The sequence below is a fragment of the Amblyomma americanum genome, chromosome 5, assembly GCF_052857255.1.
Source record: "Amblyomma americanum isolate KBUSLIRL-KWMA chromosome 5, ASM5285725v1, whole genome shotgun sequence".
In the NCBI taxonomy this organism is placed as follows: Eukaryota; Metazoa; Arthropoda; class Arachnida; order Ixodida; family Ixodidae; genus Amblyomma; species Amblyomma americanum.
In genome coordinates this window covers 66,171,933-66,188,936 of record NC_135501.1, presented here as the reverse complement: position 1 = coordinate 66,188,936, position 17,004 = coordinate 66,171,933, and the positions used below count along the sequence as shown (strand labels likewise).

Below are 17,004 nucleotides of genomic sequence, written 5' to 3'. Positions count from 1 at the left end.
CAGCTTCTGCCAGCAACCGTTCGAGCTCAACTCCGGAGCCCCTCCATCGTCCCCATGAAGTCGTCGACACGTAAGGTCGGACGCCCCAGCCTCTGAATCATAATCATGTATAATTATTGATATATCTGTTTGTTTAAACTGAGCCATACGGTGTCTCTTTGCCTCTCCGTCCCGTGTGGACCTGCGCATTATGGGGGGGTCGTCACAAGGGTCATTACTTCAAGAACGAGAAAATCAGCAGCAGTACTGAGCGATTGCCTTTGGCTGAGTGCAATAATTCAACGGAATTAAATGACAGGAATATTCACACAAGTGACGAACTCAATACAAGATATCTTTTGCACTCTATGTATACATTAGCTGCCAATGAACAGCAGTCCATGAAAGTGTCCCACCATCGAAGTCGCCCATTTCTTCGCTTTTGAAATCGCCCTGAGCACGGAGAGCCAGAAGTTCTGCTCACAAACTTAGGGACTGCATTCTCCCTGAGTTGGCGCGGCAGTCTTGCTCTCAATGGCACAAACCATTGCCGCTTGGCACCTTACCACGAATAAGACACTTGCCGAAATGCTTACATATACGTAGAGATTAAAACGTATGTAGAAATCTTGCCTTACATCACGTTCGGGTATAATACAGACATGGAGGAAACCACCAACATGATGCCGTTTAGGCCAGTCTACAAATGCGAAGTGACCACAACTGTAGACGACAAAACAAATGACGATGCCGCCTGTGCCCAAAGTTCCTGCTAATTCGATCGTTCTCACTTGGGCGAAATAAAAACAACACGCGCACACACGCGCACAAACTGACGACGCGCCCCACGACAGATGGCGTCGGCGAGCAGCGCCTATTCGTCCTCTTTTTCGTCGGCGCCCTCCTGTTCTCTCTTGGGCCGCCCACGTTGCAGCGTGGCCAGCGCCGCGTACACGTGGTCCAGCGTGGTGTTGCTGATGAGGAAGTCGAGCAGGTTGAGCTTGCGCTTGAGCGTCTCTGCCTGTGCAAACATCTCGCTCCAGGAGAGGCCCGTGTTTTCCACGTGGTACTCCAGGTAGCCCTGCGGAACGCATCGTGTGCTCGGGGTTACTCGGACCTAATTCGGTGCTCGGCAAAGACTATTAAGCAGCGAGTGAGATGCGCCTTCGAAATTCAAACTGTGTTCTAATCGGCGGTTGTGCTCGAGGGAGCTAAACGCCGATACCGAGCGGCTGGTATTAGAAGCGGCCAGGGACCTGTGTACTTTCATAAGCTTGATTAAAGCCAAAATGAGGTTGAAACACCGGCGATTTATTAACGATACGTTGTCTTAGCTCAGGGGTTTCCCTATGAATGGAAATTATGGCGGAGTCTAAATTTCTAAAAGAGGAAGAGGGGAGTCTGTTGAGGACAGAAGAGGAAGGACCCCGTTTATTTTTTTAATTTGTGCGGCGTAGGACTACCAACGTTTACAACTCCAATACTCGTGACTAATCTTATGAAAATTCCCCGTCATGTTTTAAAAAAAATGTGCTACGAACATTGAAGTCCCTTCAGGAAAACTAGGGAGTGTGTACATCACCCTGGGTGGTGGGCATGGGAATCGCTGTCTCAATCGTACTCGACGGTTTCGGTCACAAATCGATCACCTCTTTATTGCATACCGCTTTACTGCTCGGTCAGCAGTGACAAGAGCTTGTTGGGAACCGTGTGTAAGTTTACTCCTCTGCTTCTTGACTCCACCTGTGCGCGTGGTCTCTGCTTACATATAATTCCTTTTCTGTACTTAAGAAGCCAGTGCCGAAACTTTGTGTGCTAATCGAAGTGGCTGCTCGCAGTAATAACTACGTCTGAGCGTCAATGGCCTCAATTAGAGCACGTTGAACGGAAATGGTGCCCATGAGGCTTCCCAGATAGCAGTTCATTCACACGCATCCAATGATGAGGACCAAGCAGTTCGCAGCATACCTAACAGCTATTTTGAGTTGCTTCGGGGCTTGAAAACCAAACCCTTCTCATAGTACTTTTTCTCTTATTTTGCGCATGGGTATCTGTACCTTTCCTGCTCCAGGTGCACCGTCTAATGCTTTGCAGGATGTGAAACTGTACCCGTTTTCACTGAGGCATGTTCGAAGCAACAGCCCAGTCGTGCTACACTACGATGTCTGCACAGCAGAGGCGTGCCAAAAATGCTCGTCGCATTCGAGAGCTACTGGGTTCGATCCCCTTTGCCACCGGGTAACCACCGTGTCCTAACAGCTACAAGATTTCCTCGGCCTGGTGCTCGGTTTTTCTGGGGTGAGATGCTTGGCAAAAGGTCATGAAGCAAACCATTGCGTTGACGGGCCAGTGATTCGTTCTGCCGTCAAGCAGCCCTCCATCCGCCTCATGCAGTAAAAGCCCACTTGTGGCCTTTTTTTTTACCAACTTATGGCGACAAGTTTATGGCCAATAACACTACAAGACTTTATTGTGACTACCAAAAATTTTATTTTGTCTTTTCCGACTGGGAAGTAAAGGAACTTTACGAACCACTTTGTTGACACTTCACTTTGGGAACGCGATCTCGTTTTTATCGAAAAGGCTGGCCTTGGAAAGTGCAAACGAGCATTTGCGTCGAAATCAAGGAAGCCGAGTTTTTTCATTACTTTTCACAACTGTCCCTTCAGCAGTGGGCATATTAGCCGCGTATGAAAGCGCACCTCGTACGACTGCTCCAGCTTGCTGTTGGGGAAGTTGTCCGCGATGGCCCGGATCACCTTGGCGCGGTACTCGTAGTCCTCCTTGTAATCGTCGTGGGTGTTCACCACTACCGTGAAGCCCTGCGCGAACCTGTCCTTGAGGCGTTCAAGAGAGCCCAGGCACTGGAACTCGCCTCGGATCATGATGGCCACGCGGTCGCACACGTTCTCCACTTCGTCCATGCTGCGCATTGGGGGGGAGGGGGGGGGGGGGGGCGCTGCTGCTGCTTTTGTTTGCTCAGGCCGCGCCGTTGCGCCAGTCTTAAAAAAAAAACTAAACACAATCCTGATTATGACTGCATGTGCTAGAGAAAGCTGTACCACAAGCTGGACCGTCTGACCATTTTCCAGAATATCGCTGGGCATGTAGCGGTGAAATTTGGAGAACGCTCAAAATTGATCATACTAAAATTTTATTACCAGTAGTCGCGTGAGCGGCACTCCTGTGATCTGAAAGTATAGCAACCGCCATTTGCCTTACGATGCCTTCGAAGCAGTAGCTTAATTGGTGGTCGATATAATTAGCTAGGACTCATGAAAATATCGAGCCAAATGAATGGCGTCTATAGGAAAAACTATCTGTGCCAGCACGCCCTTCAGGGAATTGCAAAATCGTTATAGGTGACGTCACCAGACTCATTAAAATATCCGACAATAAGGCGCCAGTATGGGCTTGTTGGTAGGAAATGACATACAAAATAGCGCAACAGCACACAGGGACAAGGAAGAACAGTTCCAACAGTTTATCGTGAACCGTGAGGCGGTAAATATACATTAAGTTGCTATACACCCCTTCTAAAGCAAATCTGTTCCCCTCAACCTGTCTTACCTCCTCTTTCAGCAAATAAGAATTGAGCTGAAATTCCGTACAATCAAGGCTGGTCTCATTGCTTGAAGAAGGTCGGACAACGGACGAGTGTCAAAGGAGTTTAAAAGAGCGTCTTGCTGGACAAGTTGGTAACTATACATCTTTGGTTACAGGCGCGAAAAACAGACACAGCACAAGGCAAAAAGACGGGACGGGAGGCGCTCCGTCCCGTCTTTCTGCCTTGTGTTGTGTCTGTTTTTCGCTCCTGTAACCTAGGATGGAGTCAAATTAGTTTTTTCGGCCCCATAAAAAGTGCAGCAACTTTGCGAATTGACAAGACCAGGGCTTGCAAAGAAAAAATGGTGGGTGTACGACGAAAAATTAAACCAGACGCCGCGGTAGCTGGTTATGGTGCTCGGCTGCTGACCCGAAAGACGCGGGTTCGATCCCGGCCGTGGCGGCCGAATTTCGATGGAAGCGAAATTCTAGAACCGTGTACTGTGTAATGCCAGTGCACTTAAAGAACCCCAGGTGGTCGAAATTTCCGGAGCCCTTCACTACGGCGTCTCTCATAGTCTGAATCGCTTTAGGATGTTAAACCCCCCTAAACCATAAACATGAAACCAAGTTCGTTGAGCGAACATCTTTACAATGTCAAAGAAAAGAAAGGTTGTTTTCTTGATCTGCACATCAAGGAATGCAAATCTAAGTGCGAAAGTGCGAACCTATGACGCATGAAGTGTCACCATTATGAATGCTTGCAAACTGACTCGCGAAATCGTGGAGGCATAAATCAGATACCTTATGTTCCACGTGAATCACTAAATAATCTGTCGGGCTACTTCAAAAAGAATTATATCATCTAAGAAATCACTAAAATGTTCGTCTCTCGTGCCTGCGCAATTTATGGCCACTTCGTGCATATTTTTGTGGGTCAAAATATAAAGTGTTGAAAGTTAGCGATCCTATGTGTTCTTTCTTGTCCATGTGTGCTGTTGCGCTATTTTTAATGTGGGTCAATAAGATTGGCACCACTGAAAGCACTATTACAAGAGAGGACGATTGCAAGACTAACGCGAAATTTTCAACGTTAGCTACGGTGTGAAAATGGATGAATTTTATAATATAGCATGATGAGCTCATCGACTGGTTTGGTGGCGTCCGGTGTCACACATGGGTACCCAGCCTATACCAGGTGCTTCAGGGAAGCCCATGAATAATTTTTAAACCTAGGCTTTTTGATTTAAGCAGAAGTTTTTTGCGGCATAGTAATACCAGTGTTGGCGGGTGTCAAAAAAAAGGCGAACATAGTGACAATAAAATCCCGATCTTCTTTTTAACTATTACCGATAGGCAACTGATTGCAAGTAGAAACTTGTAGCCGGCCGTCAAATGCAACCAGATCAGTTTTTTAAACTTCGAAAAATCGATTACCCTTGCCGCTGCGGATCAAGAAATTGGCGAAATTTGGATGTCGCTTTGCTCTCTACACAGGCGCGCGGTTTTCGAATGGCTCGGGGAATAGCCAAAATTTGTTGAGCCACAGCCCCAAGGGTAATAACCATCTCAAACTTTGAAAAAAGCTGATATAGTGATTATTAACGGCCTGCTAGAAGTCGTTCATAACAATCAGGTGCCTATCGCTAATAGTTAAAAAGCCAACTATTAGAATTTCGTTAATCACTTTACTGGTTCATATGACTCGTCTGGTTTCGAAGTGCGCCAACACTGGTATTACTATGCTGCATAAGGCTTCTCTCTGCTTGAAACGCACCAGTTTTTAAAAATTATTGCCGGGATTGCCTGAAACACACGGTATATGGTCAGTGTGTCGGAGTGTATCATGGCAAGCGACCACATATCACACAAGAGTCATGGTCATGACTCAGCGCAGACTGAGCGAGTGTGACGTCGCATAATACTTCACCCAAACGGAAGTGACGTTGTCAAACCGGACGTGTTATCGCGGGAGCCGTGATGTCTAGGTAACGTTAGGTAAACGCCAAGTTGTGCTAAGCGATATCTACAAGACCATTGTGCTACCCAATGCCAGACTGGGCCCTGCCTAGACGTCCCTTAAGTTTTCCGACATGTTAAGTTTCGACAATTTTTGTTTAGGTTCAAACTCATTTGTCGAGGTATGTTGAATTCTCCTACCAGAAGAATAGGGCACGACCTGTATGAGAAAAAGACAAGAAGCGGTTCTGTGCGCCATGACATGGTTTCGTGGCGTTCTCTGTGTGCAACGACATAAACTAGCCCCGGTTTGGCTGGCTCTGTGCGCCGAAAACTGAGTTACTGGTGCTAGAGTGGCGCTCAGGTCGGCTAAGTTGTCACAGAAAGCATCCTGCGTTATGAGAGAAAGGCGCCACAGTATTATGTAGGAGCCACTTTTGCCGCACCGGTTGGAGCGGTTGCTTGCTCCTACTGCTGGTATTTTTGCTTTCGAACTCGCTTCGTTGCTGAAAAATATTCTTGTATTGAATTCAGTAGTAAGCTCACTGCATGAAACAAATTACAATCAGAACACTCCTCGTGTCGGTGGGTGGAGCCGTCTGTATTTAACGGCCACAATCAAAAACGCTGTCTTTTCGAAGTTAAGAGGAAATTTGTCATAAAGCTGCCTGCTCTAGATGTAAGAGCAACTTTTTAAGATGTAGCGCACTAGAGCATAAAGTCCGGGAAGCGTGAGAACAATATGCAAACTAGTGAGGTGAAGGCAGCCCTTTAAGCATACGGGTTGAAACGAGTTTTGGCAGAAAAGATTGTAGTGTACCAAGGAATACCTGTATGAAGATGTAAAAGGACCGCCACATATGTTCAGATCTCCTTGCAAAATAACCAAACAAATTACTGTCGAATGTTTTCGTTTAAAGCTATGCTTGTACGTGAAAGGGAACATACAGTTTGCACTTACGGCGCAGCAACAAAAGAAGGGCTTTGAGATTGAGAAATGCTGAGTTCTCATAAACGATCTACTACAGCCACCCGTGGCGTAATCATCATTTTAAAGTTCTATGTTCCTTGGTAACATATTTGAAGGGCTTTTTGCACAGAACGCAAAGAATGCTGCACAATAGCGAATAACATTGCAGTTACAAAAAAACTAAATACAACTTTTTCAATTACGTACAATCTCTTCAGGCTCCAAGAACTTTCTCCTAATGTAAGACAGCAGCCAACCATTATGAGGGTCCTATTAGGAATGCCCACATCACGAGTAGCTGTTTCATAAATGCGTATTCCGGTTCTTGGTGCACATGTGCTCAAAAACTAGTTAAACGCCATCCAAAGCTTGCTGTTATTTACAGGACCTGCCAGGTGCAGATAAAATTTCTTTACGCTTTCAGATGAGTTGTAAGTATGCCGCAGCCTTGCTCAGAGCACTTTCAGTCTGCAAATCACGGAAAAGCCTGCGGCGTTCTCTAGGGCCAGCAGCACAGTGGCACCTTGCCTCTTTTTCCTATGCTCTGAGTTCCATAACCGGAATTCATAACGTCCAGATACCTTCACAGCTTCTTGGTCGCCGATGTGGACTGAAACCAACCGAACGTGCTCAAGTGCAGGAGGCTATATACTCAAGAACAAACGTTAACGTGGTTACTTTTGGGTCGATAAAGAATAAAATTGAGTGATCTTCTAAGAATAAAATGGGCTGATTATCTCATAATTCAAAAAAATTGACAACCGGAGAGAGCCTTATACAGATGTTACGACGCCGAAACAGGCTTCCACAGTCCCAAAGCAGCTACACGCTAATTGCGTCTGCCGCCTTGAAGCTGCATGGCTTAGCAGGAATTATTTCCCGATATAGCAACTGTGCAGGCTGCAAAGTCTCCAGCTGGAACCGCCAGTGAAAACCACTTTACTGGCTACCCGCACGGCGCCAACTTTGCATGCTTCGTAATGCCTTCGCGTGACAGTTGGCTTCTATGGGATGAAGACAGCTGTATGTTGATGGCAAAGAGAGATGCGTCCTGCAAACAACGTAATTCTTATTCACGTAGGACACACTAAGCAACGAGTTGTTTAGACGCAACTGCTGAGGATGGCACCACTGCTTAGGGACTGCTTAAGAGCAGTGCAGTCTTCCTTTTTGTGTTCAGACAGCCAGCAAGAGGTTTTTGATGTTCGTGGAGTTGATGCACCATATCACACAGAACGTGCCACAGAACGTGACTTCCTGCAGGCGAGGCACCTATTCCATGCTCATCTACTCTGGCGGAGAGGAGGAAGGATATCGTATCATTTCTTGAAGAAACTAGGTATATCTTAGGACTGTCTCAAAGACGGTTCGAGAAAAAAAAATATTAGCTGCGGTTCAACTACTGCTGAACCACGCTATAGAGAGCGAAAGCTGCGGTGTATCGGGAAAGTAGACGCGGCTTGGCGTCTGTAACGCTGAGTGCGTTCCGCACACTGGATAGGCAGTGTGCCCACCCTGGCAGATGGCAGTTAAATAGTTGATCGCGAGAGGCTGCTCACCCAGAGAACGCTGCAGTGCCGTGTGTCTGCCACAACGTTTTCAGCGCTAATGCATGCATCCCACATTTCTCTCACCCCACCGCAAAGCGCCTCAAAGCGCGATTGAGGCGTCCACTGACCCAAGGAGCCAGTTATGCGCCTTAGAACGTTGTCGACGCTAACGCTAATGAACACAATGAACGCCGACGTCGCGTGTCTGCCACAACGTTGTCAATGACAACGGATGAAGCGCACATCTTTCACTTCCGCCACTTAGGTTGAAGCGCGACTGAGGTGTCCACTGTCCCAAGGGGCCAGTTATGCGCCTTACCTTTGCTTTCGAAGAAAATTGAACATTGGCTTTGAAAATTGGTTTTGAGGAAAGGAAATGGCACAGTAACTGTCTCACATATATCGGTGAACACCCGAACCGCGCCGTGGGTTGGGCTGAAGGTCGTTCAAGGTCAATCTCCGGCCCACGCGACGACTGCTTAACCTAGTGTAGTGAAGCTATTCTCTTCAAAAACCGTTTTGTAAAAGTCCCTCCTTTATACCTTCCCTGGCGCGGTTCAGGTGTCCGCCGAGAGGTGAGACAGATACGATACTGCGCCATTTCCATTCCGCAACAACCAATTTTCAATTTTCAAAGAAGCTTCAAACTTTGCGAGGACCCGTCGCAGGTAGCGATATTCGAGTTGTTCTTTCTATGATCGATTGACAGCACCATTCAAGTGCTCTAATAGCAGAATAGTATGTTGGGATTCGGCGCGGCTTTTTCGTTTGGGCAGAAGGAGGGGGGGGGGCACTCCTTCCCCTCAAATGCATGTCTCTGAGCGTATGAAGGATGGCTTTACATGAGGGCTGCGGAAATGTTTAATTTTACTCAAGTTAATCCGGGCACCCGCCCGCGCGAGCCATCTCCCATTCGGTCAGCTTCCTGTGACTTTTTTTCTTATCTTTAGCAGAATATGCAAAAAGGGAGGTCTGCTACACATAGTGTGGACGAAATGTGGACAGACACATCATCTGCACATTAAGAATTTTGAAGGGTACATTGTCGGAATAGCTTCCTAATTTAAAATTACTGTCGGGGCTAGTGGCCGGAAACTGCGATCGCGACAGCAAACGGCAGGTCAATTTACGGCACCTAATGGTTATCGGCAAGAAACCTCTGCCGGGATGTTCGTAGGCCTGACGCGAAAAACGGCCCTCCAAATGAATTCAGAAGCTACCATGGCTCTTTGTGAGTGCCGCTATTCTTATGCAGAATAAATCTTGTATTGTAATAAGACCTCGGATAAAACCACTTCAAAGCAGCAACTTTCATTGTTTGGATTTTATTAGCCGTGCGCCGCTGCCCAAGTGTTGCTTCGCGTTTTGAACTGAAGGATTTCAACACTATTCCAGCAACGACCTCAGGCGGCTATCACTAAGCATGCATGGACGTGCCAATACACTCGAGAGAGCTAAGTGAACAGCAGCCAAGTAACAGCGATGCGTTTCGGCAGTCGCTCGAGCGTGTTTGACACTTCTGTCCTCCACAGTGCATGTCTGCGACTAAAGACCTTGCAGGACATACCAGCGTGGAGATTAACTGATCTAAGTGGCAATGGACAGGTGAAGAACATACTGAAGACCCGAAGGCCATGCGGCGCAGTCCGCCTCACCTGCCCGTGGAGATGATCACCGAAGTGCGCGCCACCTCCTGGAGCCCGCGCAGCGTGTCCCAGAGTTTCCTTCGCGCAACGACGTCCACGCCGGCTGTCGGGTCGTCCAGCAGCACCAGTGGAGGCAGCCCCACCAGCGCCATGGCCACCGACAGTCGCCGGCGCATACCGCCGCTGTAGAACTCGACCTTCTCGCCCAGCACCGTCTCGATGCCCACCAGCCTGGCGAAGTCGACCACAACGCGGGCCACACGTGACTCGGGGACACCACGCAGGCGTGCGAACAGCGCCAGCGTGTCGGCGCCGCTCAGCTGCTCGATGAGGGCGTCCTGCTGTGCGCAGTAGCCAAGCCCCGGCTGCCACGCCTTGGGGCCCGCCCGGAGCGCGACGGGGCCGCGTGGGGTGCGCATAAGGGCTCGGCCCCGATCCGGAACCAGCTCGGTGACGAGCATGCGGAGTAGCGTGCTCTTTCCCGAGCCCGCCACGCCCAGCAGGCCGAACACCTCGCCCTCGCCGACGCCAAACGAGACGCCATTGACGACTAAGCGCTTGCGGAACTTCTGCAAGCGCGCGCATCAAGGAATATCGTCAAGAAAGCGGCTCACCGGACGACAAATACTAGTGGTGGTGGTGGTGGTTAAAAAATTTATGCTCTCAAAAGAGAAGTGCATGTAGGTAGGGCCCCTAGTACGGGACCTCAATGGCGTCGGCCGCTGTCCGAGCGCTCTCGACCAAGGCCCTTTGGGCTTGCAGGTCATAGCAGCCGAGCAGGGTCACCTCGCAGTCGTCCCGGGTGGGGTTCAGAATCAGAATCATGTTTATTTAACATCATGACGATGTTGGGTGTGCCGACAAAAAGCCATTGGGAAGGCTTGACGAGGCCGACGCACCCCACAAAGGCATTGCAGTGGCACAGAACATGATAGCACTTCCAGAAAAAGATGAACAAAGATGAACAAAAATAACAAATTTGGCATTAGCTGTACAATAATTCGGACTCCTTATTTAATCTATGTGGAAGAGTGTAGCTCGATCAACATTTGATAACCATAATTTGTTCGCATCCTAGGCACATACCATTTGGGTGTCGCTCGTGTAGAGTACTTTGGCTCTTTGCATTGTAATCCTGATAGCTTTAGCATATTGCACTTTTTATGATTAACACTGGCTTTATACCGCTGTAGAAGTAAAACTTCGTACAGCTGTGGCAAGCGGATGATTCGAAGTTCATTGAGAATCGGTTCGGTGTATCCTAGTCGAAGAACATTCATAATATTTTGAACAGCTTTCTTTTGAAGAAAAAACAAGCTGTTAATATTTGGAAAAGGCGTGGCACCCCACACCAAAAAACAATAATTTACAACAGAGGAAAACAGTGCACTATAAAACATTTCCTTGATACTCTTCGGCATGAAATATCTCGGTCGACACAAAATACCGACAGCCTTTGACAGCTTGTTCATCCCCATGTCGACGTGATCATTCCAACTCAAATGCTCGTTAAAAATAACACCTAAACTTTTTACCGCAGGGACCGTTTCGATGAGTGACTTACCGATCCTTAAACAGAGTGGTGGCATATTTGTCAACTAGTTACGAGGCCTTAAAAGCACGGCCTTCGTTTTTGCAGCGTTTATGTTTAATAAATTATTTTGAGACCATTCTTGGAGTGAATATAAACATTTTGTGGCTTGTTTCTCGAGATCTGGTAGCTGTGCAGCTCTAAAGAATAAAGTGGTGTCGTTAGCGTAAATCACAAAGGTTGGAAGATTACTAACACAGACGATGTCATTAACATAAAGAAGAAGCAGCAATGGTCCCAAGATGCTACCTTGCGGAACACCTGAAACGATGTGTCTAATATCAGATAAATCATTGTTTATTTTTACTTGTTGCGATCGAGAATTTAAGTAAGACTGAATTATGTCAAGAAACTGTCCGCGGAAACCGTAATGCTCGAGCTTAGTTAACATTATTTTGGGGTTAACGCGGTAAAACGCTTTTGAAAAATCGATGAATATGCCAAGAGTGAGAAGTTTCTGCTCGAAGGACTCTGGAATTAGCTCTTTTTGTGTCAGCAGCGCGGTTTCCGTCGAAAGGTTCTTCCTAAACCCATGCTGACTGGTCGTTATTATGTCATATTTGTCACAAAAACTTGATATCTGTTTGAACAAAATCTTTTAAATGCACTTTGAAAAAACAAATAGAATAGATATTGGACGATAATTGGACATACTGTTTTTGTCTCCACCTTTGTGAATAACTGCGACCTTGGCAAACTGCATTTTCTTTGAGAACACTGCGTGTTCAATACAACTATTGAAAATAAATTCTAACGCAGGATTAATTACATCGCCGACATATTTGATTGGTGAAATTTTGAGGTCATCAATGTCACACGACTTGCTGTTACGCCAAGCTAGAGACAATTTTTGATTTCGTTCGCATCAGTTGGAGACAAGAAAGCACTGCAAAAAACCGCGAGTCAAGACACTTCATATTCATAAAATTGTAGCTCACGTCTGCCTGAGACACAAAATAATTATTGAAATCATCTGCTAGTCGTTTCCCACTCACTGTTTCATCCAGGGGTGAAGGGGAATAGATGGGTTGGTGCCGCTTCTGGGGTGGGCTCTTAATCGCACAGCAACATTGATATGAGGATAGTTTTGAACATCCGAGGACGTTACTTTTATCATCATGCTGTGTGGTACACGAGGACCAGAGCTACGGCTCGATCAAAGGCTACAGTATCGCAGAGTTGCAAGAGAGGCTCAGGTTGGCTTCTGGGCAAACATGGCGTGCGTTATTCTGATCGATGCTGCCTGTTCGCCTATGACAACCTAATCGTCATGTACACAAATCTTGACGGAGTATACTGATGAGCCCCAAGAACTAAGCGTACTGTAAACTGTTCGGTGGCCGATATTTGTAATTTAGCTGCCAAGAAAAGCTCTTCTGTGAAAAGCACATTTCCTGCATCCCAGAAAGATATATATATATATATATATATATATATATATATATATATATATATATATATATATATATATATATATATATATATAATGCCGCCAGGTGTCCCCGGGCGGCGCCTTGAGGACGAAGAAGTGAGTCGCGCGTGCTTTTTGCAGCTGGACACTGCTTGATTTCTTGCGGCCTGTGCCTAGTCTCTTAATTCTGCAGCCATTTGCGACATTTTGTAGTGGAGGTGCTGGGTAAATCGCTCTGGAATATGTCGCACACTCCTCCGAACACCGAGGACCCCAGACCTCTCCCTGTCGACACCCCAGTGCACCGGGTCAGCAGCAGAAATCTTGGACTGCCCCCTGAGCATGGGCTATTGGAGACAACCTCGCCGCCTGGCCGACTGCCTCCTGTGCTCAGGCCATTCGACTCTCCCTCGGCGCCTACTCCTCAACCGGTCATACAAGGCATCGCGTACTACACCCTCCAGAACCCACGGCTACCACAGTCCTTTCACGGGACTCAACTGGAGGACGTGGAAGATTGGCTCCTCCAGTTTGAACGTGTCGCCGCGTTTAACCAATGGGATGACGCCGCCAAGCTGAGGAACGTTTTCTTCGGTCTGGAGGACGGTGCTCGTACGTGGTACGAAAGCCGTAAGGACACTATTTCATCATGGCCTGTGTTCCGACGTCAACTGCTCGCCGCGTATGTCAGCGCTGATCGTCGGGAGCGAGCTTAACGAGCCTTGCAGTCCCGTATGCAAATGCCCAACGAAACTGTTACCATGTACGTCGAAGACATGACGGCGGCTCTTCCGACGGGCTGACCCAGCTATGTCAGACGCCAAAAAAGCTGCGCCACCTAATGCGTGGTGTTAAAGAACAGCTTTTCGCTGGCCTCGTGCGCAGCCCCCCAGCACTGTTGCCGAATTTCTAGCGGAGGCAGTCACAATGGAGCAGGTCCTCCGGCAGCGTTCCACCGCGTACGACCGGCCAGTCCTTGCTGCTTCTGTTACGGAGTCCCTCCCGGTTTTCAACAGCAATAACGACTGTCTCCGCGACATGGTCTGCGCTGTTGTTCGTGAGGAGCTAGAGAAGATTTGTGGTACGTCGCAGCCAGCGGCCAGCTCCCTTATGAGCGTTATCCGCGAAGAGGTGCAGCAAGCTATCAGGCCTCCGTTACTACACGCCGAACCACAGCCTACCCAAACAGACTACTGCCGCCCGACATATGCTGAAGCTCTGCGACGCCCCACCCCAAATCGACGCGACATGGTCTGCGCTGTTGTTCGTGAGGATCTAGAGAAGATTTGTGGTACGTCGCAGCCAGCGGCCAGCTCCCTTATGAGCGTTATCCGCGAAGAGGTGCAGCAAGCTATCAGGCCTCCGTTACTACACGCCGAACCACAGCCTACCCAGACAGACTACTGCCGCCCGACATATGCTGAAGCTCTGCGACGCCCCACCCCAAATCGACCGGCATTTCCACCACCCAACCAGACAGACTACTGCCGCCCGACCTACGCTGACGCGCTGCGACGCCCTGTCCCGAATTCAGCGGCAGTTTTTCCCAACCATCACGACGTCCTGCTACACTCCGTGCAGCCAGGGCAGCAGCGCATCCCGAGTGATCGAGAATCTCTGCGCAGAGCGGACGTCTGGCGTGGCCCTGACCGCCGGCGTTTGTGCTTCCACTGTGGGGAGCCCGCTCACCTGTTCCGCCGGTGCCCATATCGAGAGCTTGGCCTGCAGGGTTTTCCCTCCGATGCGCCCAGGCCCCGGTTTGGCCAACGGCCCCATGAGATTGAAGAGTACCTGACCCATCAACCTCAGTGGTCCATGGCGCGCCGTCAGTCCCGATCACCGTCACCTCGCCGTCCATCGTTTTCACCGAATGTGCAGAACTCCTCGCGAGCGACGGCGGACCGCTCGCCCAGCCCTCGCCGGAAAAACTGAGGACAGCGACCTCCGGGGGCGTGGTCGCTGGATATCGACGCTGTAAAGACCCCCTGACGATCCAGACGACGCAGATATCCGATGACAGAGCTTTGACGATGTCGACGACAGCAGCTGAACTAAAGGACCGGTTCTCCCTCGACATACCCGTGCTTCTCGATGGTCACAGCATTAGCGCGTTGGTGGAGATAGGAGCGGAGTTTTCAATTATCAGTGGCAAATTGGCAGCGCTTCTAAAGAAAGTTACAACCCCTTGTTCTGGCGTGCAGATCCGGAAGGTGGGGGGCCATATCATTACTCCGCTTGGACAGTGCACGGCTAGGGTCCAGATCAGCGACTCGACGTTCGTAGTTAGCTGCCTGGTGCTCCGCGACTGTTCTCGTGACCTGATTTTGGGCGTAGATTTTCTCCGTGAGAATATGGTGCTGTTATTGACCTGAGGCACAGGACCGTTACGTTTTCTACAGCGGAAGCCGACGACACCTCCGACGTGTGGCAACGCAGCTCCGGCCTTCGTATTTCCACTGAAAGTGTCTTGATCCCGCCACGCTCCAGTGTTTTTTCAAGCGTCGAATGCGATGATGGGCTACGTGATAGACCTGCAGTCGCCGAAGGCAACCTTTCCTTGCTGCTGACACATGGCATTTGCGCGGCCCGAAGTGTCGTCCACCTGAGTGACGGTCGGTCGGAACTCCTTATTACTAATTTTACGAGCGAGCCTCGTCACCTTTTCCGAGCTACTGCCATCGCCTGGGCCGACCAATTGGCCGATGTTACTAAGTGCTTTGCGTCCGGGGCCATGGACCGTCCAGACACGTCCCTGGATCGCATCGATATTAGCTCCGGACTCTCAGCGACTCAACATTTGACCTCCGCGCCCTACTGCTCCAGTACAAAACCTGCTTCGCATCCTCCTCGAAAGTGCGGCAAACGACGATCACGAAGCATCGGACCATCACTTCCGATGACGCTCACCCCATACGACAGCAGCCGTACCGCATTTCCCCGAAGGAACGCGACACTATCCAAACGCAGGTGAAGGAGATGCTTACAGACAGCATTATTCAGCCCTCTAAGAGCCCGTGGTCGTCGCCCGTCGTGCTTGTTAAGAAGGATGGGACCCTGCGCTTTTGCGTGGATTACCGTAAGCTGAACGCCATAACGAAAAAGGACGTCTATCCGCTGCCCCGCATCGACGACTCGCTCGACAGACTTCGCCGCGCCAAGTATTTTTCGTCGATCGACCTAAAGACCGGATATTGGCAGATAGAGGTTGATGAACGTGACCGCGAAAAAACGGCCTTCATCACACCCGATGGCCTATATGAATTTAAGGTGTTGCCCTTCGGCCTTTGCTCTGCGCCAGCGACGTTTCAGCGCATGATGGATACTGTTCTGGCTGGCCTCAAATGGCAAACCTGTTTAGTTTACCTAGATGACGTGGTGGTGTTCTCAGAAACCTTCGACCAACACCTTGAACGCCTGCGGACCGTGTTGGATGCCCTGCGGTTGGCCAACTTGACACTTAAACCCTAGAAATGCCACTTTGGCTACAAAGAGCTCAAGTATCTCGGCCATGTTGTGAGCGCCGATGGCATACGACCCGATCCCGAGGAAACTGCCGCCGTAGCCAAGTTTTCCCGTCCTACTACAAAGAAAACGCTCAAGCGCTTCTTGGGTTTGTGCGCCTACTACCGTCGTTTTATCGCCTACTTCTCCAAGATCGCTGAACCCCTCACCCGTTTAACACGTGACGATACACCATTCGTCTGGACTGCCGAGCAACAGGCTGCTTTCACAGAGCTGCGCAACGGCTGCACACTACCCCTGTGCTGGCTCACTTCGTTGAGGAGGCTGCTACCGAGATACACACCGACGCTAGCAACATCGGGCTTGGTGCCGTCCTCGTTCAACATCAAGAAGGCGTGGAACGTGTGATCGCGTATGCGAGTCGTACACTCTCGCGCACCGAAATCAACTACTCCACCTCGGAAAATGAGTGCCTCGCTGTCGTCTGGGCCACGACGAAATTTCGGCCTTATATCTATGGCCGTCATTTTAAAGTGGTGACAGACCACCATTCCTTGTGCTGGCTTACCAATCTCCGGGACCCATCAGGCCGTCTAGCACGCTGGAGCCTTCGCCTTCAAGAATTTGATTACACAATTGCCTATAAGTCCGGACGTAAACACGAAGACGCCGACACGCTCTCACGCGCACCTGTCGAGCAAGCTGATGACAGCGCAGAGGATGACAGTCGTTTCCTAGGTGTGATCAGCAGTTCGGACTTAGTGGCAAAGCAGCGTGCTGACGCTGACCTGCTGTCTGTCATGGATCACCTGGAGGGCCATGCTTCCAACGTACCTCGACACTTTTCCCGCCACTTGTCCTCTTTTTGCATTAGCAATGGCGTACTGTTC

The 17,004-nt window shown here is 49.3% G+C and overlaps 1 protein-coding gene across 1 annotated transcript in view; it reads right to left on the bottom strand.

Moving 5' to 3' along the window:
* Positions 1 to 200: 200 nt before the first annotated feature.
* The window catches only part of LOC144134756 (phospholipid-transporting ATPase ABCA3-like), a 39,232-nt gene continuing 22,428 nt past the window's right edge, over positions 201 to 17,004 (bottom strand). The window contains exons 6-8 of the mRNA XM_077667586.1: positions 9,660 to 10,219; positions 2,682 to 2,904; positions 201 to 1,060 (exon numbers count right to left, since the gene is read on the bottom strand). Of these exons, the coding sequence (XP_077523712.1) occupies positions 854 to 1,060; positions 2,682 to 2,904; positions 9,660 to 10,219 (990 nt within the window). The 3' untranslated portion in view covers positions 201 to 853. The remainder of the gene's footprint in view (positions 1,061 to 2,681; positions 2,905 to 9,659; positions 10,220 to 17,004) is intronic.